General features: G+C 36.4%; 2 protein-coding genes across 7 annotated transcripts in view; one reads left to right on the top strand and one right to left on the bottom strand.

The window, feature by feature from the left end:
- The window catches only part of WASHC4 (WASH complex subunit 4), a 61603-nt gene extending 52022 nt beyond the window's left edge, over window positions 1-9581 (top strand). For all 5 annotated transcript variants that reach the window (XM_032299995.1, XM_032300011.1, XM_032299999.1 and 2 more), the window contains 5 exons: window positions 555-702; window positions 3260-3356; window positions 4593-4789; window positions 5120-5219; window positions 7329-9581. In XM_032299995.1, the coding sequence (XP_032155886.1) occupies window positions 555-702; window positions 3260-3356; window positions 4593-4789; window positions 5120-5219; window positions 7329-7396 (610 nt within the window). In that variant the 3' untranslated portion in view covers window positions 7397-9581. The remainder of the gene's footprint in view (window positions 1-554; window positions 703-3259; window positions 3357-4592; window positions 4790-5119; window positions 5220-7328) is intronic.
- A 4376-nt stretch (window positions 9582-13957) lies between these two features.
- The window catches only part of APPL2 (adaptor protein, phosphotyrosine interacting with PH domain and leucine zipper 2), a 62051-nt gene continuing 53798 nt past the window's right edge, over window positions 13958-22210 (bottom strand). Inside the window, exons 18-21 of one of the 2 annotated variants that reach the window (XM_032300027.1) lie at window positions 18128-18164; window positions 17791-17931; window positions 16695-16742; window positions 13958-14890 (exon numbers count right to left, since the gene is read on the bottom strand). In XM_032300027.1, the coding sequence (XP_032155918.1) occupies window positions 14882-14890; window positions 16695-16742; window positions 17791-17931; window positions 18128-18164 (235 nt within the window). In that variant the 3' untranslated portion in view covers window positions 13958-14881. Of the gene's footprint in view, window positions 15104-16694; window positions 16743-17790; window positions 17932-18127; window positions 18165-22210 lie in introns of both variants that reach the window. The other variant, XM_032300023.1, reaches the window with a different exon arrangement.

Consider the following 22210-nt stretch of genomic DNA (forward strand, 5'->3'; position numbering starts at 1 on the left):
GCATAATTGTAGGACAGTAGTTAAAAGGTTAGCAGATGTCTGCTGTTAGGAAGAAGTAGTTGAGTATTTGGGTAGTTAGATAAGTTGGCTTATGTGAGTCACAAAGGAAGATTTCTACTTTCCAGTGGTAGAGGAATAATATTGAAAGTGGTGGTAGCTGCACATGAGGGATGCAGGAGAAAAGCAGCTGATGTTTTTGAAGGTTGAGAGGGAAATTAATTTCTTGAAAAGAGAGCCAGGTTTAAGTTCAGGTAAGGGGATGTAGGAGAAATGTTAGAGATTTAAGGGGAAGAGGAGATTATTTACAATGAAGGTTAGTTCTACAGGCCTTATTCTGGGAAGAAGAAATACAGAACTATGTCTGGTTTTGGGACTAAATTTACTAATGTTGGTCAGTTTTCTGTCCATAAGAAAATGAGTTTATTCTGAACTCCAAGAAAATTTTCTTAAAAGTGTCTTATAGTGTTTCCTGCTTTTTTAATGTTCTTATCTAAACTAATGAGAGATGGATTTTTTCTTTTGAGAAAAGAACCAAAAAATTTTTTGCTTTTTAGGCATTTGGATTCAGTCCTCAGTGATCACACACGAAATTCTGCTGAAGGCACAGAATATTTCAAAATGCTTGTAGATGTTTTTGCTCCAGAATTTCGAAGGCCAAAGAATATACATCTTCGAAATTTCTATATAATTGTTCCCCCTCTGGTGAGTATTTCCAGAACCTGAATTTTTAAAAAAGTATGAATGAATAGATCTGGTTTCTTTATAACATGAAATACATACAGACTACACTATTAATTATTAATTTCCTGGTTATATGTAAAACTAAATGTGATCTCAGTGAATGTGACATAGAATTTTTACTTGTTAGCTATGCTGAAGGACACTTACTTATCATTAAAGTAGTTTTTTTTTTTCCTTCTGAGATGGGGTCTTGCTCTGTCAGCAGACTGGAGTGCACTGGTGTGATCATGGTTTACTCAGGATTGACCTCCTGGGCTCAAGCCAGTGTCCTGTCTCAGCTTCCTTAGTAGCTGGGACTACAGGTGTACACCACCATGCCTAACTAATTTTTGTAATTTTTTTTCTTTTTTAAGATACGGGGTCTCACTATGTTGCCCAGGCTGGTCTTGAACTCCTGGGCTCAAGCAGTCCTCTTGCCTCGGCCTCCCAAAGTGCTGAGATTACTGGTGTGAGCCACCGCATGTGGCCTAAGATAGATTCTTACTTTTTAAAATAATTACCAGAGAAATTCAAGTGTATTTTAAGCTACATGAGTATATGCCATGCAATATTTGGGCAGAATTATTAATATATATAAGTGCTTAATGTAGACTAACTTTAGCTGTTATAGGTTTTTCTAACATATTTCTTAAAGCATATTGTTTGAATATAAATTCTCTCTATTCAGTAGTAAATACATCTAGACTAAATTTTTAATGCTTCTAAAGTATATAGTGTGTTCTTGCTCTAACTCTATAGTTGGTATCTAAAAATAGTTCAAGTTATCAAAAATTGCATTATAAAAATAGTTGTTCCATTGGGGAAAATGTAGTTAAGAGTTTAAGAGGTATATATTAGTAGTAAGAGTTGTTTTTGCCTAAAGGTTTCTATAAGGTTTAAAAAAATTATGAGTAGATAGCTCTAAAACCTAAATGTCACCCAGCAGATGAAGCTCTTTATTATATTTAATTTTGATCAGGAATGGTGACTTTTCATATTGCTGCCTGAGTTGTTAACACATCTTCTTACATATTAAAATCATTATTATCTATTGAAAGTAGCTAATAGCCCATAAGCAGTTTTTTTTTCCATGAATTTTGTTTCTTTTATACATTTTTTTGTAAATTTTCTATCATAATTGTATTTTACCTGTGATATAGCAAAAAAATGTTCATATTCATCTGATAAGCATCTTTTCATCTTAAGATAGTGTCAAACTGGAGGGAGAGTGTCTTATTTGGTATTATAGTTTACTTGGGGTGAGTTCTTACCATATTTTTTTAATTTGAAGGGCAATATACTCAAATCATTGTAGATAGCACTGAACCCATTGGTAAGCTTAGGCAAAAGTCTGGAGTTTTACAAGGCAGTTGTCAGAATTTGGAAACAAAGTGGATTAAGAACACTACAAAGAAGTATAGAATACTCTTCTTGTGCTTGAGTTTGTAGTGTAGTTCCAGAAAAAAGACAGGCATAAATGAGATTTCTAAAAAAGATTTAATTAATGACTGATAAAAATTTCACAAATAGGTGATTAATTGCTGAATAAGTTTCACAGTCAAAAAAATGAAACTTGGTTTTGTTTCCAGTATAGGCTATTATAGTACTTAGCACATGTATATCATAATTATTTTTTAAACACTTCTGCATTTACTTTTCTAGAGCTGTGTTATCCATGTGTAGTCACATATGGTTACTTAAATTAATTGAAATTTCATAAAATTAAAAATTCACCATAAGGCCAAGCAAAAATAAAAATCCTTTTTTTAAAAATTAAAAATATAGTTTGTCAGTCACACTAGCCTCATTTCAAGTGTTCAGTGGCTGCATGTGATTACTGGCTTACTGTATGTACTGGACGGTACAGATTCACGTTTCCATCCCTGCCAACAGTGTTGCTCTAGACTGTGAACTCTAGATAGTAATCATTTGTTTAATCCTAAGTACTTAATGATGCCTGGTATATTGTAAGCTTCAGTAAATCTTTGTTGAATAAAAGATATGATTAGATAAGGCATTTTGGAACAGCTGAATTTTCAAGAGAAGTACTGTTTTGAGGATTTCACACTTAAGAACATGTAAAGAAATAGTATTTTAGAATGAATTGGTAGGTGTAAGTTAAGGACTGTCTTACATGTGTTTTTAAGGGTACTTGTGCTTTGAAGTAAAGCGGGCCTACTTTGCTAACTCCAGTGTTCACTTATTATATGACTTTGGGTGAGATAATAAATCTCCCGAGCCTCAGTGTCCTCTGTAAAATGTGTATAATATTTTATAATGAGATATACAAGGCACTGTTCTTGGGGTAAGTAGTGATTGAGGGAGTGCCCATATTTAAAGGACTTGGAAAGGAGAGTCATGAAGATACACTTATATAGGTTGTATCTTCACCAACAGAGTACCTGAAGCAAATGTTTCAGATGAAAAGGACAGATACCTAGAAGAGATTCTATTTATAATGGTTGAAATGTCTGTTTTAGGAATTCTGAAGGTTTTCTTAGCACAGTTGTTTCTCTGACATCTTGTTACATCTTTTTAGACCCTCAACTTTGTAGAGCATTCCATTAGTTGCAAGGAAAAATTGAATAAAAAAAATAAAATTGGAGCTGCCTTTACTGATGATGGCTTTGCCATGGGTAAGCTTAATGGAATTGTTTTTCCATTAATTTTATGTTCACCTTATAATGGATTCTTAGAAACATTTGCTTGAGAATAGGTCTGTATGCTCTTTATATATTTGTTTTTCATAAGCATTGTTTACTATGGTTTTAGCTGGAATATGTGATTGACAATACTTGTTTTCCATAATTTATAACTTACTTAATACCCTTTTACTATTGCTGATCACTTGTCTAGTTTGTTTAGGCTTTGTTTTTGTTGGGGTTGTACGTTTTAACACCTTATATTTAGTTTCTCTGGTTTCCTTTGTAGCTTCCTCATTGGCTATCTTTTTTTTTTTTTTTTTTTGAGACGGAGTCTCACTCTGTTGCCCAGGCTGGGGTGTAATGGTGCACTCTTGGCTCACCGCAACCTCTGCCTCCTGGGTTCAAGCGATTCTCCTGCCTCAGCCTCCTGAGTAGCTGGGATTACAGGCACCCAGCACCTTACCTGGCTAAGCTTTGTATTTTGAGTAGAGACGAGGTTTTACCATGTTGGTCAGGCTGGTCTTGAACTCCTCATTGTGATACACCCACCTCGGCCTCCCCAAGTGCTGGGATTACAGGTGTGAGCCACCATGCCCAGCCTGGCTATCTTTTTAGCAAAGTGTTTTTTTCCTTTCTTTTTGAGGTAGTGTCTCGCTTTGTAAGCCAGGCTGGAGTGCAGTGTTGCAATCATGGTTCACTGCAGCTTTGACCTTCTGGGCCCAAGCAGTCCTCCCACCTCACCCTCCCGAGTAGCTGGGACTACAGGCATGCATTCCCACATCTGGCTAATATTAAAAAAAAATTTTTTTTAGAGACAGGAGTCTCACTGTGTTGCCCAGGTTGGTCTTGAACTCCTGGGATCAAGTAGTCCTCTAGCCTCAGCCTTCCAAAGTATTGGAATTACAGGCGCAAGTCACGGAAGATTTTGTTCTTTATCCTTACAGCTATATCGTTTCTCCAGGTGATTTATATGGCCTTGTTATTTATTTATTTTCTTCTTAATTGACTTGTCTTTAGTTTGTTATACTCCTACATTGTTTTTAAAGGAGGAATTAAGCCATCTTATTAAACCTGTCATTCATTTATGTTGTAAAATGTAACTTGAAAGGGGATGAACTTAAAATGTTAGGAATTATTACTCAAAATGCTTAGTGCTAGGAATTATTGGTGGAGAATACAACTTCTGTACTCACTGTAATTTAACTGTAGTTTTGCTGATGCCTGCAGGTGTGGCTTACATTCTAAAGCTTTTGGATCAGTACCGGGAGTTTGACTCACTTCACTGGTTCCAGTCTGTTAGAGAGAAATACCTGAAGGAGATAAGAGCAGTTGCTAAGCAACAGAATGTGCAGTCAACCAGTCAAGATGAAAAACTCTTACAAACCATGAATCTCACTCAGAAGCGACTGGATGTCTATCTACAGGTAGAGAAGCCTAAGAGTCACATCTCCTTTCACTTATCTTTTGATATCCATGACTTCTTAATGTCTGAAAAACAGAAGCCATATAGAACCACCTGTTTTAACAAGTAAAATGAATAGTGGCAAAAAAGATTATATTTTAAAGTGAATGGTATTTGGAAGCCATTTGACTCAGATCTTAAAAATGGATGGGTTACTTACTTCAGTTTCTGTATTTATGATTTCCACTAGGGCTTTTCAAAATAATAATAAAAAGAGGCATAAAAATGTAAATATTTTTGGTATTTTGCCATAATAAATATTTTTGGTTTTTATTTCAAATTTTTTAATTAGGAATTTGAATTGCTGTATTTCTCACTGAGCAGTGCAAGAATTTTCTTCAGAGCAGACAAGACTGCAGCTGAAGAAAACCAAGAAAAGAAAGAGAAGGAAGGTCAGTGAGTGTTTTATATTTGGAAAGACCAATACATGTCTTTAATAATAGACACTAATGAACCATTTTATCTGGTTAGACTTCTAGCTTCTTTGTCCTTTTGGAAAATAACACAGACCTAGCAATAAGTCTTTTAAAAAAAGTAAAGCCTATATAGATCTTGTGTGAAATTGAAAAGGAATTTATATAGTTCATGCATTTCACTCTGTGGCAACCCTTTAAGTCCTTATTCAGGATCATCTGCTTTTAATTTAAATACAATTTTAACAAGTTTGGTTTTTCTTTCATGGCTCAAATCAGATTCAAAGGAACAAATTAGAGGAGGACAGCTAAATGTTGCTGAAGGCAGAGCTGCTGATGACTAGATGTTGACCGAATGAGATGGGACAGGTGATTAAAGAAGTATGAAATCATGGGAGCTATTTAGTTGTAGTAAATAGCATCCTGCCTTCTTTCATAATCAGGCCCTGGAGACTCAGGCAATATAGCCATAATGACTGATAAGTCATTTCAGTGAACTTCAGTCATTAAGGAAAGGATTCCGTCCATTGTATTTTATGTAGGTTGGTGGAAAGGAATCTATACATTTTAAGGTGTAAGAGCATTGTTCAGTGTTTCATATTTAATGTCCCCATGATATATTTCTCTTAGATTTGAAATTTAGGAATAATCATCTTCTCTAAGGAACAGATGTTTCCCTTTGTCTGTCATGGAAATTATGTAATGTACATTTTTCTCTTTGCTTTGAAGATCAAAACTAGGTACAGCAACTAGTTGACCATTATAATTTTCATGATTACTAGTCTCCTTTTTGTCATTAAGTTTTTCTCCTTTGTTTTATGAAGTTTTCATAAATCAAGATATAAAGCTCTTCATAAAACAAGATGTTTTTGTTAATCTTATGTCAATTTTTAAAATACATCTTTTTTCTTTATATACAGTAGAGGTGACTCATTTGGGTAGACTACTTACATGAACTGCCTTATTTCTTGACATCGTTGCATAAATTAAATATTATTTTCTAATATTAATTAGGTGCATATACAGGCATTTTTTGAATCTAGACTAATAAACGTGCTTGAAAAAATTGTTTCAGCCTATTAATCTGGAAGATACTCAGTATTAAATGAAAATTTGTGCATACTGCCTTTGTGTTCATTTTCAAGGATAAGATAAATTAGCAAAGCCATTTGGAAGAATATGAATCAATATAACCTAAATTATGAAGAAACTCAGTTATTGCCTTGGTTCTGCTCATGTGTTTCATGATGCCAGAATTTTTTCCCAGCCCAGGTGACTGGGAAAACTCTGCAGGTAGATTGGACATTTGCTTTCCGGCCTAAATAATTAGAAGAAAACATACAGCCCTTCAGGGTCATGCAGTGGGATTCCTTGCTTTGGCTTGTTCCTTTTAAGGAACTTTCAAGGGTTCCAGTTGTTAAATAGTGCTCACATCACTGTTCTAAGACTATGTCGGCTAAAGATTGCTCAGAGATATAGTTGCTGAATACATTAGTCAAATAGTCTTTGTTAATCAAATATGTGCACATGACATTTTGCACAAAAAGCCAGGAATTCATTCAGTCAAAAACAGTGAAAAGCTGCTTCATTTAAAATTGTTATTTTAATAAATATACATTATATATAATTTATTATAATAAGTTGTAAATAAAAATGGAAAGTTACTCATTTTGGACAGTTTGGGTATGCGAGTTTGCAGCCATGTTCCTACCAGGAATGACAATGTACTATAACGGCGCTTTCTTGGCCCAGCTGGAGGAACTGGTGCAGGCCTTCCTTAGACCAGGAATATCAAGATTCCTTAGGACAAAGGAGCCCATGTGGCTTGAAGCCCCACCCCGATACCGTTCTGAGCTCTCTTAACTCCACTCCTCCTTTAAAAACCAGTGGAAACACTTGCAGTGCTTAGCCTAGATTTTTAAAAAATTTAAAGTGTAAATGACGTATAATTTGTGATGTTAGAGAAACATTTGATGGATGCAACCTTAATTTGAAATTTGGCAATATAGCGCTTCCAAATTTTATTTACTTCTTATTTTTTTAAAAATGAACACAAATATCCGTTATTATTTTCACTTATGCTTCCAGAAGAAACTAAAACAAGCAACGGAGACCTGTCCGACAGCACTGGGTCTGCTGATCCTGTTGTGAAATGATACTGATGGTATGCACGGCACATGATGAAATCGTCAGAATTGTGTTAAAACTTTTGCCAGTGGAATGGATGAACTATTGATGAATTGTTTCCTGGGTCACATCTCTGGAAAACAGATGTTACCACTCTTAAAGGCAGTGCTCTAAAGTGAAGTCCATTCTGTTTCCAAAAGCTCTACTTTAAAAGGTTGAGAATGAGATTTTAAAATTGGATTTTTGCCTGGACTTGAGGGTAGATGATGTTTCTATTTGAAGTGAAGTTAAAAAAGGGCAAATCCAGATAGATTTCTTATAATCTACTCGAGTGTTTTTAATTTGTATTTGCATAGATCTTTGATCTATAGTCATCTCAAGTCATGGGAAATTAAATGCGTATACCATATACAGCCAGTAAATACATGCTTAACAAAAGGAACGAGCCTGAAATTAATGAAGAATACATATCATTATTCTTATAAAAGGAATATATGAAGATGGCTTTGATACTAGAGGTGAGGTACAAGTGTTTTATGTACTCTCTGTACAGTATAACTGATGATCATTCTTTCATTATTAATTTCATGTGACTCAAAAGAGCTGCTGATGTCTTTGATGAGACACTTTATAACTAGTTTACATTGCTTTGAGAACATTTAACCTCCAACAGCTGCTTTAAATATAAGATTTACTTAATACTCAAAGAAAATTCAGATAAAGCCATAGAGTCCTGTTTGAAACTTCACTTCGATTTTGGTTGAAGGCATGATGTATGATGTCAGAAAAAAATTGAATGAATTATTTCTACATCCAAACTCAGGTTTCTTCTACATCAGATTGAATTAAAATCTTGGTGATGGTTTGCGTAGACTTTTTTTTTCTTTAATTAAGTATGATTAAGACATCAGATTAAATAATAATTATGCTTTTCAGGCATTTAAAAAAAAATACCACTGTGAGAATAAAGTGCTAGTAACATACATCACTTACTGATTTTAAAAGTACAGAAAGATTTTGAGTAAATTTTGTGCCCAGCAAGCTGTTTTATTTTTGTAAAGGTATATAAGTTATTAGTTAAATGTTTAATCATGGCCTTTAAAAAATATAATAAAATGATACCTTTACAATGAAGATAAAAGTTTAAGACTTTCTAATGCAAATGTCATTTTGGGAAATGCTTGATTTTTTTCTATTGCATTTGTCTGCTAAACATTTCTTTGGATAAATCCTGCAAGTACTTCTAACATTATTCTTTGATTCCAGCTTTTAGAATGGGTGTATGATGCCCTCTTTGTACTTATTGGTTAGGGTCAGGGTAACTTGCCAGCCCAAATAAATACTTTAACTGTTAAAAGTCAGAAGAGACAGAATATGTAGGAAATGTTTTTTGTTTATTATGTAAACATGGCTTACAGGATTATGGACAATGGATAGATTAAAGGCATTTAATATTTGTAATTCATAATAACTGTAGAAATGGCCCTAAAGCATGCTGCATAATTAATAATTTATATTTTCATTATAAATGTTTATATTAATCTTGCATTTGATTATGTCAAATTTGTCATTTCATGGCAACAGTATTGTTTTCTCTGTTTTTCTTCTCTAACTTCCCTGAAATCATCCCCTTTAGTAGGGATGGAAATTGTTACTAGAAGAGAATCAGATGTTCTCTGTTCATTATCCCTACACATGTAAATTATTTTATCAATACTAGATAGAGTTCACATGCTGACTCCCTGGATACCTACAATTGAGAAGAAAATGACAATTATTTGTCCTTTAGTTCAAAATAATGTCACTGCAATCTGGATAAATTATAAGTTCACATTTTTGAAATAAAATCTTAGAAACAAGTATTTAAATGGTTTCAAACTGCAGAGCAACAGGGTTTCAGTATATTCACACCTAAGTTCATATGTACATTTGGATGATGGTTTTTCTTGATAACATATTAACATTGATTTTATTTTTTCAGACATACTGTAATTTAAAAATTAATGTGAGCGTTTGTTGTAAGTTCACAGAAAACTTAATGATAATTCAAATTCTCAGGAATTAAGGACTAACCATAACATTGTCAGTTCTAAATAAATTTTGTAAAAGATGGCAAGTTTATTACCTCACTTGAGTGGGGTTTCCCTCTTCCCCAACTCTAAGAGAATACAATGTGTATACTAAAACATTAATAAACATAATTGCAAAAATTTCCTTCCCCTGGATGTTTATGTTCAAAATTGAATGTCTTAAACCAATAGTTTTTAATATTAACCTTTTTGGGGTCCCCTTTAATTGAATGAAATGTATGGAATCTTTTTTTTAAATGAATGCGCATAGGCAAAACAATTTCAAGTATAAAATTGGCTTCCAATCAATGTATTTCAGGTGAAAGAAAGGTGTTTTCTTTCCTTTATACATTTTTGATCTTTCCAGAGCTTTTTTCCAATAAAAAGAACCAATGTGAAGTTATTTTAAATCCTAATCCTGGAAAGGGATTTTCAGTATGCAGTGTTTAATGTTAGTAATAACTATAGTGATATTTGCAAACATAAGTTGAATTAAAACAGTACAGTAGTCTCCCCTTATATGTGGGTTTTACTTTCTAGTTTCAGTTACCTGTGATCACCTGTGGTCTGAAAATATTAAATGGAAAATTCCAGAAACAGTAAGTTTCAACTTGTGTGTTATTCTGGATAGCATGATGAAATCTCGTGCTGTCCTGCTCCATCCTGCCTGGGATGTAGGTCATCCCTTTGTCCAGCATCTTCATGCTGTATGTGCCACCTGCCCATGAATCACTTGGTAGCTAGGTTGTCAAATCAATAGTGTCTGTCTTCAAGTAAGCCTTATTTTACTTAATAATGGCCCCAAAGTACAGGAGTAGTGATGCTGGCAATTCAGATATGCCGTAAGAGAAGCCTTAAAGTACATCCTTCAAGTGAAAACATGAAAGTTCTCAATAAGGAAAGAAAAAAAATACTATGTGGAGTTACTAAGATCTGTGGTAAGAATGAATCTTCTATCAGTGACATAGGTGACAGTGTTTGTTACAGTTCTGTTTCATCACTAATCTCTTACTGTACCTAACTTATGAACTTTATCATAGGTACATGTGTATAGGAAAAAGCATAGTATATATATAGATTATCTGCAGTTTCAGGCATGCACGGGGGGTCTTGGTGTATCCCTCTCAGATAAGCAAGGACTACATTAATCACAGAACCCTCAGAAGTATTATACTGGAGACACAACATAACCTTCTTAAATGCTACACTGCAGAAATCACTCTTGGTAGAGTCTGATTGCTGTTCCTTTTTTCTTCTGAGGCAGTAAATTTGTAAGATTGTGGGAAAAGTGAGAAAATATTGCATACTTCATGTTACTCTTTTATGCTGAGTCTGCTAAATGTAAAAGGAAGGCTTTAATTGATTCTAATAATAAATAGTAATGGGATTTTCTTTCCAGCTTCACATTGCAGATGTTTCAGAAAATGGTATTCTTTTTTTTTTTTTTAAGAGAAGTTCTAATGCCACATATTTTTTTAACAAAGGTTTTTCTAGATGTTAGGAGTACTTTAATAGGCTGTCAAAGATTTGAAGTTTGAAAAGGGAATCCAGAAAAAATGAAAATCTGTAGAGATTAAGCAAAGGCAATAAACTCAGAGATGGTGATGGCAAAGTTAGAGTTCAGCTTATAATACAAGTCAGCATATATATAGTGTGTAAGAAAAGTTGGGCAACTAAGTGTTTTCTTTTCAGTAGTTTGGGTCCTCTTTACCACTCAGTTTACCTGATACTTCCATTTCCCGTTAGTGGAGATACACTCAGGAATGTAGATGAAATTTATTCAGTTGATGCAGATTTGATAACATAATTCTTGGATTATCTCTAAGGATAATCATTCTGTAGGTAAGAACGGCATGTAGCCAAGCATTCTTTAATAATGTCCTCATTTAATGGGGGAAGGAGTTAACTTTTATACCTGGAAGCACCTGTCTATATCCATTACTATTATTTAATCTTTTCAGAATCTGTACAAAAGGTAGCAAAGTATTAAGGATATTATACTTTAGGTTGGTTCTGCTACTGAATAAATCGTCAAAACTTAATGTATTGAGAAACATTTGGAGATTGCTTTGTATCTGGTTGTCTCTTGAGGTCACCTATATGTGGCAGAGTGGTTAGAAGCATAGACTCTGGAGCCAGACCAATTTGAATCCTGATTTACTGCTTAGGAACAGATTCCTTAGTATCTCTGTGCTTCATTTCCTTGGGCAAAAGATGGGATGGTAATGATAGTATGCAGCTCATAGGTTGTTTGAGGATTTAGTTAATTTGTGTAAAGCACTTTATATATTAGGGAACGGTAACTACTCTAAACATTAGCTGCTATTGTATATAACTACTATAAACATTAACTATTACTGTATTACTTATTTGTACTCTCATAGGTAAAAATACACTTGGCATATAAGCATTGGGTGTTATTACTCTTTTAGGTGGAAAGATTGAAAATGAAAATAAAGTCTGTGTTTGACTTTAAGTGGCTCTCTAAAGAACTATTCTTGTTAAGTGGCTCAGGTAGATGCAGACAATGTGAGGAAGGCCCTGCCCTTCTCTAAAGAAGGTCTGATCGGTACGTGAGGCTAAAACAACTTGGGAAGTGGGAATTGGTAAGAATAGCTGACTTCAGGTCCCATTTCCTCTCCTCCCACCTTTCATTTACATGGCTCTTGTTAATCTGTTTCAGAGTGCTTTAATGTGTATTAATACACATTTCAGTAAGTGGAGAAAACAGGCAAATCACTAGTTCTAAGTTTTAAAATTATTTAAAAATATTCAATGCATGCAAGGTATGTAATATGCATTATACTATTTAAAGAATGAAAATAAAGCAATTGGTGAGGCTACCACATCAGTTAAGAACACTTTAGAAGCTCCTGCAGTTTCTGCCTGAGGAAACCACATGGGGGTTTGGTGGTAACCATTTTCTTGCTCTTCCCTTGTTTTATAGCTGATTGTATTCTCCTAAATATTGATAATATGGTTGTGTTTGTTTTTAAACTAAACATAAATGGGATCTTATTATATGCTTTTATGACCTTTTCAGTATTATTTTTAAAGTTCATCAACAGTGATGCATATGATGGTAGTTTGGCATTTTGTTACATGAATACAGCTATCTTCTGTTGAAGATGGATGATATCTGGGTTATTTTCACATTTGGAATATTGTAAACAACAATGCTGTAATCATTATTGAACATGTCCCTGGGTCCATGTGTTTAGAGTTTCTCTAGGCTGTGTACCCAAAGTAAAACTGCTAGGTAGTAGGGCAGGTGCACTTTTAGTTGTGCTAGACAGAATGCCAGACAGTTGCTTCATCTCAGCAGCAGATGATTCCCCATCGTTTCATTTCTATCAACAGCGGAATTTTTGCAGTCTGGTGAATATAAAATGTCTCTGTGGCTTTAAGTTGTACTTTTCTGATTACTATAAGGAGTCTGTTTCTGAGCGCTTTGTATTTTTTTTTTTTTTGAGGCGGAGTTTCACTCATGTTACCCAGGCTGGAGTGCAATGGCGCGATCTCGGCTCACCGCAACCTCCGCCTCCTGGGTTCAGGCAATTCTCCTGCCTCAGCCTCCCGAGTAGCTGGGATTACAGGCACGCGCCACCATGCCCAGCTGATTTTTTGTATTTTTTAGTAGAGACGGGGTTTCACCATGTTGACCAGGATGGTCTCGATCTCTTGACCTCGTGATCCACCCGCCTCGGCCTCCCAAAGTGCTGGGATTACAGGCTTGAGCCACCGCGCCCGGCCCGCTTTGTATTTTTAATGTATGAAATGCCTTCATGACATTTTTTTTTTCAATTTATCATCTTTCTTACTTGTAGGAGTATTTTATATATTCTGGATGCTAATTTTTTGTTGGTCTTGTGTGCTTGCTAGTATCTTTGATTTCGCTGTGTGTTTTCATTCTCTGTGGTGGTTTTTGATTAAGTTAGTTTTAATGGACTGAATTTCAGTCTTTTTATGTTTCCTTAATGGTGTGTGTACTCTGCGTCCTATTTAAGCCATGCGGTCTTAATAGTGTTTGTTTTCAAACTAATAATTGTTTAGGGTTTGAGATTGCTACCCCTCTCCCAAAAATGTCTAAGTAAGAAAAAAAAAAATTTCAGGGAACTGTGGTTCTTGCAGTCTGTCAGAGAACCAGTGGATCTAAAGCAGTTATGTCATACAAATTTATAAGGCATTAGTGAACAATTAATAATTTTATGGTGCATAATCTCATACTGGCTTAGACTGGCTCACTATGTCTTTTATGGTGTATACATTTCAAATGGATCCTATGATGTTAGCTTTGGATTGCAAAAGTTTTATTAATCCACCATTTAAAAAGCAACACCTTTAAAAATTTTGGCAATGGGAACACACATTCTACTCATGTTGACTAGAAGTATTTTTTGATACTATATCCCTTCTGTAATTTCATTATGCCCTAGTTTTTGGGAAATTAAATGTTAAAGCTATAGAACTGACTTTAGTTTTTGTCCAGAGATGTTCTAGAAAATAACCACAACAAGCAAAAGAAAGAAACAGAATAATTTTTATTGCTAGGTTAATTTATTACAAAGATAATAGTCTGTTGAACTTAGTTACCGTTAAACACACTGTACCGATTCAAAATCATTATACTCATTTCATAGGGAGGCGGGATAGGGGAGTGGGCTGGGTTCCAGGAGACAGAAGTATCAGGGTGGAAATAGGAACTTTATACCAAGCCCCATGACCAGCTGTACTTCAAGTGAGTTTTAAAATTAATTGGTCCCATCCTTGAGGAGGGTCTGGCTCAGAAATAGGAACTGGTAGAGCTACACCCTATCCACAGTGACCCACCACTGAAAATACCTAGGAGGACCTTAAACAAACTTCTGAATGCTGGTTTAGTAAGGCTCCACTGTAAAATCAAACATCTTTAGTGGTATTTGTCTTTTTATTGCATGATGTCTGGGACAGTTACTGAAACTAGACCTACATCTCACATCTCTACTAGTGCTTGGGCCTCAAAGCGGTGCTCATCACCTAATGGCACAAAGAAATGCTATTAGGTCCAATTATGGGATAAGCTGGATTATAAATACACAATTTTCAGAAAGATAGGCACTTAAAGCTCATTAAGTAAAATACAAAAATAGATTACATTAATAGGAAATATTTAGTGTTCCTCAAATTGTAAATCTAGGTTTTTGCCATTTTTAAAAAAGGATACTGGAAACTGAAAAGAGATGACATTCAAATGAATAATGCGTTTTTCAAACTTTTGTTCTGAGCGCTGAACAATCTAAGAAATCTTAGTGCAATCTAAGAAAAAGACTTACCACAAAGCACCTAAAGTAACATTTGTAGATGGGTGGGAACGCTGTCAACCATTTCTTAGCTTCCCTCCCAAGTCTCAGTATCAAGGCATCAAGAGTACATTCCACAAACGACTGTCCACATTCCAAAATCAGGTCAGTGTGCCTATATGTCAGAGAAGTTGAAAACCCTTAGGAGGTAGCTCTCCTTCCTGTTTGCTCTTCCCCCACAGGCGCAAGTGAGTTATGCTTCAGATTCTGCGCCTCTATGTTCACTTGGATTTCCATCATTGTCATCTGGTTGATTGTTTAACAGGACATATTTGCCATCATTGGTTAGTGGTATGGACAGCATTAATTGAGCCAGTGCTTCTGGATCCTGAAGTTACAAGAGTTTAAGAGGGAAAAAAGAAAAAGCTTAAGATGCAATTTAAACCCCTTTGCCCTGGCTTTCAACATGTTCTGTAATCTAGTCTCATTCCTCTTGACTCTTGTGTATGTGTGCCTTAGGCTGAGTTTCCTTGCTTCTCTAACTCAGGTATGTCACTTGTAGAATCTAAACTGTTTTCCTTTGAGCCAAAATATTGTTTACATAGTCAATTCATACCATCTTCCCAAAGATTCCATAGAGGAATTTCCTTCACAAAACTTTTGTCTTCTGTATCTTTAAACTCCTTTCTTTTCTCTTTTAATCTATACCAGAAGTTGGCAAACTGTGGTCATTTGGCTGTCCACTTGTTTTTTATTGGAAAATAGCTGTGCTCATTTATTTACATAGTGTTCATGCTGCTTTGTGTGTGTGTGTGTGTGGGGGGGGGGGGAACAGTTTCTTTCTGTCGCCCTGGCTGGAGTGCACTGGTGTGATCTCAGCTCACCGCAACCTTTGCCTCCCAGGTTTAAACGATTCTCATGCCTCAGCCTCCTGAGTGGCTTGGACTACAGGTGCGTGCCACCATGCCTGGCTAATTTTTGTATTTTCAGTAGAGATGGGGTTTCACCATGTTGGCCAGGCTGGTCTCGAACTCCTGACCTCAGGTGATCCTCCTGCCTCTGCCTCCCAAAGTGCTGGGATTACAGGCATGAGCCACCACATCTGGCCTACTTTTGTTTTATAATAGCAGAGCTGAATTTGTTGCAGCGAACATAGCCAAAAACATAAAGGCCCATTATAGAAAAAGTTTGCCAACTTTTGACCTATACCATTAAATACTGGTTTGAAAAGCTTGCTATTATTTCATGTATGTGACCTTAGTCCTTAAGACTTCCTGAGCTCTCCAACAGACTGCACTAATATGGTAGCTACTAGCTACATGTTACTATGTAAATTTGAGGTAAAATTAAATTTAAAAATCCAGTTCCTCAAGTCACACTAGCCACATTCAATCTGCATATTAAACTGTGCAGATATTAATCATTTCTATTATTGCATAAAGTTCTGTACACTGCCGAACTAGAAGCTCCCTGGGGGCAGGGACTATATCTGTCTTGTTCACTACTATAATTTCGGGGCTTTTCTTATACAAACTAGGCTCTCAGAAATTTGCTGAATGAACAAAAGATCAGAAGCTGCTGAAAGACAGGGAGGTCTCAGAGTCCTCATTTCTTAACAGCCCCCAGGTGATGTCTGTCAATGCTATGGGGCCTGTGATCATACTCTGAGGAGCAAGGCTTTAGAGTTTATGGTGAGTACTTATCATCTTAATCTGAAAGAAAGGAAATCTAGCCAACTAGTTAATAAGCAAGAAAACAGATAAGCAGGAGCTCCAGCAGCAATAAGAAGTCCTCATGTGTTACCAATGAACATGGAACCAGCTGATCAAAAATGTCTGGTGGTTAGAATACTTAAAAGGAAATCCCAAAGTTGGCCACACTTGCCAGTGAACATCACCTTTCTTTTTGAAAAGATTCTTAGTATGTGTACACAGATGTATTTTAAGTAGCTACTAAACCAGCACCAGAATGCCTCTTACCTTTTGAACCTCAATAATTTCTTTTCCCAAATTAATAGCATAACATATCTGCAAAAGAGAAAAGTAGCGATTGGCAAAGGTAGAAAAGGATAAAATTTTAGAACAAATGTGATTTGGGAGTACAGTGAGGTCACTGTACTCACATGGGAAACACAGGACCTGGCTGCAGGAGGCCCATCACATAGGGCCCGGGCATTTTCATCCAACTGTCCTGACCTCTGTTGCCAATTTATGCCATACAAACAATATTCCAGGTAAGTGAAACTTAGGTAATTCCAGTGTTTAAAATTCTTAATGGGAATTTTTTTTCTCTCTCTTAAATGTATTTAGCCACTACATGTTCATATACACAGTGGCAAACAGATAACTTACTAAGAATTTGACAAAATATTTTAGACAGAGTCTTGCCTCTGTTGCCAGGCTGGAATGCAGTGGCGTCATCTCGGCTCACTGCAATCTCAGACTCCCTGGTTCACGCGATTCTCCTGCCTCGGCCCCCCAAGTAGCTGGGATTACAGGCACGTGCCACCACGGCCAGCTAATTTTTGTATTTTTAGTAGAGACAGGGTTTCACCATATTGGCCAGGATGGTCTCAATCTCCTGACCTCAAATTCTAAGTCATAGATGTAGTCAAAGTTTTTCATACTAAACAAACAGCTTATCTGTACTTTTCTGATATCTCCTTCCTTGGTTTGCTCCCTGAGAGTAAATTATTCTCTATTGTAGCTTTTGCCTTAATTTTTTTTTTAAAGAACAAATTTGAGGGGAACTGGTTTCAACATTTCCTTATATCCCGACTAAATAATACGTCTTGCTATTACAGTTTTTCCTCATTCACCCTATTCTGTTTGGTAGGTATTTTCCGCAGAGAAATTTCAATTGAGTTAGTTTTCTTTCATTGGGGCCTTCTTAGGAGGTATTATCTGAACTCCTGGATGGAGACATGCAGAATAATCAACCAAAGAGCCAAGGCTGTAATGCCAGAAGACTTCTTAAAAATGGACTTATTTTTACTCTAAGAATGTTAAGTTGCTGGCCTAAATAAATAATAAAAATGGAATTGTTTGGACTGAGATGCTGTCACATGAAAAAGACCTTTTCGCCTTCTGAGTTGCTTTCGAAAATGTATGTACTCAGAGATTCTTCTCCGGTGGATTCAGGAACGCGGATGACAAAACCAACCAGTCTCTTGTTTTCTTGATGAGCAGCAAACTGTGTGACACTGGTAAGTTCAAACTGGAAGAAAAAAAGGCAACAGTTCATACAACTATTAGAGAATTAAAAACTGACAAGGTTACTCTCTAGAAAAGTCGTGAGAAAAAGTATTCTATTAGTAGAAGATCTTTATTAAATGCCTAGGCTGTGTTTAAGGTAGATACAAAGGTGAATTAAGGAATAATCACTAACGTGAACCTGAATGTGAGGTACTTACATTGGCTCTTGATACTTGAGTCTGAGGATCTATCAACCTGAAATTTCAAAAGATACATTATATCACAAATGTTGGATTAATATTCCTAGAAGCATTTGTAGAAGTCCAGAATAAAATCACACAAATTCCCCCAAATAAGAGAGACAGATAAAGCCTGGTTGAGGGTGAGGCGAGACAGCTCTGTGTGACCACATGTCCTCCTTTCTCCATTTATGGAACCTGTGCAGCTAAAGCTCAGGGTATCTATAATGAAAGATTATAGCAAGTAGAAGATTTAACTTCACAGGATTCTGGAACTTACCCAAAAAGGCAGCATTATAATTCTGAATAGATCTGCTATATAATATGGATTATATTCTGTACAGCCTCCCTCTCAACAAACATCCATTGGCTGCTTTAATGTCGCTGAAGTGCTAGATCAACTTAGTCCAAATTTAACATTCTTATAAAGATGGGGTAGGGGTGAGAGAATAGTGAAGGGATTTTAACAAAACTCTTATCAGTTTGGGTATAAAAGGAATAATGTTTAAGAAGGTATTCCAGAATATATTTTTTTATTTTTTACTATTTTATTTTGAGACAGTCCTGCTGTGTCACACAGGCCAGAGTGCAGCAGCACGATCTTGGCTCATTGCAACCTCCGTCTCCCGGGTTCAAGTGATTCTTCTGCCTCAGGCCTCCTGAGTAGCTGGGATTACAGGTGTGCACCACCACACCCGGCTAATTTTATATTTTTAGTAGAGATGGGGTTTCCCCATGTTGACCAGGCTGATCTCAAACTCCTGACCATAGGTTTTGTTCCTGCCTCAGCCTCCCAAGGTGCTGGGATTACAGGCGTGAGCCCCCATGTCCGGCCTTCAGAATATATTTAACAGTATTTTAAGCATCATCTAATAATCTGGTTGATATATCCTAAAAAACAGAATTTATTGCTATTTTAGATATGTAGACATAAATTTCTACTGTATTGTACTTGTGTTGGAAGAATTAACATGGTACAGGAATTGATCGACTTACCACCTATGCAACCCACAACCATTCGACTTTACGACCACAATCGCTAGCCACGACTGCTCCGTGTCTGGCAGCGCAAACATTGGCCAGCTGGGCGTACGACAGTGCGGACCAGCTTCGGCAGCACTACCATCTCCACGTGCACCATTTCAACTATACATACAGCCTACTCAACTTACGACCAAATCGTGTTAGGACCGGTCTGCGGTCCCGACCGTGGTTGTAAGTTGAGCACTAGCTGTATTATATGTTTAAATTATTACTATACATTTTATTGGTAAGAGCAAAAATATATTGTTTGTGGAAAAAAGGTTGTAACTCCATTTATACGTTAAATGTCCAGAACAGGCAAATCTATAACAATGGGAATTTTAGTGGTTAGTGGTTGCCTAGGGCTGGGTGGGTTGCAAGGGGATAATGGGTATTCTTTCTGAGGTGATAAAAATTCTAAAAATGATTGTGGTGATCGTTGTGCAACTCTGAATATACTAGAAACCACAGAATTGTACATTTAAATTGTATGATATGTGAATTACATCTCAGTAAAACTGTTACCCTCCCCTCTCCAAAAGGCTACACTTTGAAATACGTTTGTATTTTAATACAGTTTGCATTAAAGCATAAGATTTACAATCAACAAACTTGAGGTGAGTTCTACCCTGGCTCCTCACTTGATCTTGTGCAAGTCACCTGGACTTCTCACAACTGGTTCATCTGTAAAACTGTGGTAAGAACCCCCACTTCCAAGAGGTGGTTATGACAGTTAATGAGAAATGTGTATAGGAATTTAAGTAGACAAAGCTTAAGAAATGTTACCTATGTCCCTTAAATTAATGGGTATGAATTTGATAATTTTTTGAATATAGATCATAAACAGTTTCCCTCAAGTTGGAAAATCTTTCATAGGTATTTTGTAAAATTCCTTTATAAGTGAAGATTTAACATATGCATATTTTGTGGGTCACTTTCAGAAGTTTACTGTTTAAATGAGGTAACCTAGATCTCTCTTTTTTTTCTTTTATTATTATGCTTTAAGTCCTGGGATACATGTGCAGAACGTGCAGGTTTGTTACATAGGTATACACGTGCCGTGGTGGTTTCTGCACCCATCAACCTGTTATCTACATTAGGTATTTCTCTTAATGCTATCCCTCCTAGTGCCCCCCACCCATGGTGTGTGATGCTCCCCTCCCTGTGCCCATATGTTCTCACTGTTCAGCTCCTACTTATGAGTGAGAACATGTGGTGTTTGGTTTTCTGTTCCTGTGTCAGTTTGCTAAGAATGATGGTTTCCAGCATCATCCATGTTCCTGTAAAGGACGTGAACTCATTCTTTTTAATGGCTGCATAGTGTACCATAGTGTATTTATGCCACATTCTCTTTATCCAGTCTCTCAATGATGGGCATTTGGGATGGTTCCAAGTCTTTGCTATTGTGAATAGTGCTGCAATAAACATACATGTGAATTTGTCTTTATAGTAGAATGATTTATAATCCTTTGGGTATATACCCAATAATGGGATTGCTGGGTCAAAGGGTATTTCTAGTTCTGGATCCTTGAGGAATCGCCACACTGTCTTCCACAATGATTGAGCTAATTTACACTCCCGGCAACAGTGTAAAAGCAGTCCTATTTCTCCACATCCTCTCTAGCAGTTGTTATTTCGTGACTTTTTAATGATCACCATTCTAACTGGTGTGAGATGGTATCTCATTGTGTTTTTGATTTGCATTTCTCTAATGACCAGTGATGATGATCTTTTTTTCATATGTTTGTTGGCCGCATAAATGTCTTCTTTTGAAAAGTGTCTATTCATATCCTTTGTCCACTGTTTGATGGTGTTGTTTTTTTCTTGTAAATTTAAGTTCCTTATAGATTCTCGATATCAGCCCTTTGTCAGATGGATAGATTGCAAAAATTTTCTCCCATTCAGTAGGTTCCCTGTTCACTCTGATGACAGTTTCTTTTGCTGTGCAGAAGCTCTTTTGTTTTTTAGGTCTCTAATCCATCTTGAGTTAATTTTTGTATAAGGCTTGTAAGGAAGGGGTCCAGTTTCAGTTTTCTGCATATGGCTGGCCAATTTTCCCAACACCAGTTATTAAATAGGGAGTCCTTTCATCATTGCTTGTTTTTGTCAGGTCTGTCAAAGATCAGATGGTTGTAGATGTGTGGTGATATTTCTGAGGCCTCTGTTCTGTTCCACTGGTCTACAGATCTGTTTTGGTTACTGTAGCCTTGTAGTACAGTTTGAAGTCAAGCATGATGCCTCCAGCTTTGTTCTATTTGCTTAGGATTGTCCTGGCTATATGGGCTCTTTTTTGGTTTTATATGAAATTTAAAGTAGTTTTTCCTAATTCTGTGAAGAAAGTCAATGGTAGCTTGATGGGGATAGCACTGAATCTATAAATTACTTTGGGCAGTATGGCCATTTTCACAATATTGATTCTTTCTATCCATGAGCATGGAATATTTCTCCATTTGTTTGTATCCTTTTATTTGCTTGAGCAGGGGTATGTAGTTATCTTTGAAGAGGTCCTTCACATCCCTTTTAAGTTGTATTCCTAGGTATTTTATTCTCTTTGTAGCAGTTATGAATGGGAGTTCACTCATGATTTGGCTCTCTATTGTTGGTGTATAGGAATGCTTGTGATTTTTGCACATTGAGTTTGTAGCCTGAGACTTTGCCGAAGTTGCTTATCAGCTTAAGGAGATTTTGAGCTGAGACAATGTGGTCTTCTAAATATACAATCATGTCATCTGCAAACAGAGACCCAGAATCTCTGGGACACATCGAAAGCAGTGTTTAGAGGGAAATTTATAACACTAAATGCCCACAGGAGAAAGCAGCAAAGGCGGATTCCACTTATATACTTTAGCAGAGCTTGAGCACTGTGCTGGGAGATCTGCTGCTCCCTTCAGAACAGGCAGGGACATCATTTAAGTCCGCTGAAACTCTGCCCCTTCCCCTAGGTGCTCTGTCTGTCCCAGGAAGATGAGAGTTCTATCTATAGGCCGCTGACTGGGGCTGCTGCCTTTCTTTCAGAGGTGCCATGCCCAGAGAGGAGGA

Source organism: Sapajus apella, unplaced genomic scaffold (genome assembly GCF_009761245.1).
Source record: "Sapajus apella isolate SASKATOON/1434 unplaced genomic scaffold, GSC_monkey_1.0 scaffold2, whole genome shotgun sequence".
Lineage (NCBI taxonomy): Eukaryota > Metazoa > Chordata > Mammalia > Primates > Cebidae > Sapajus > Sapajus apella.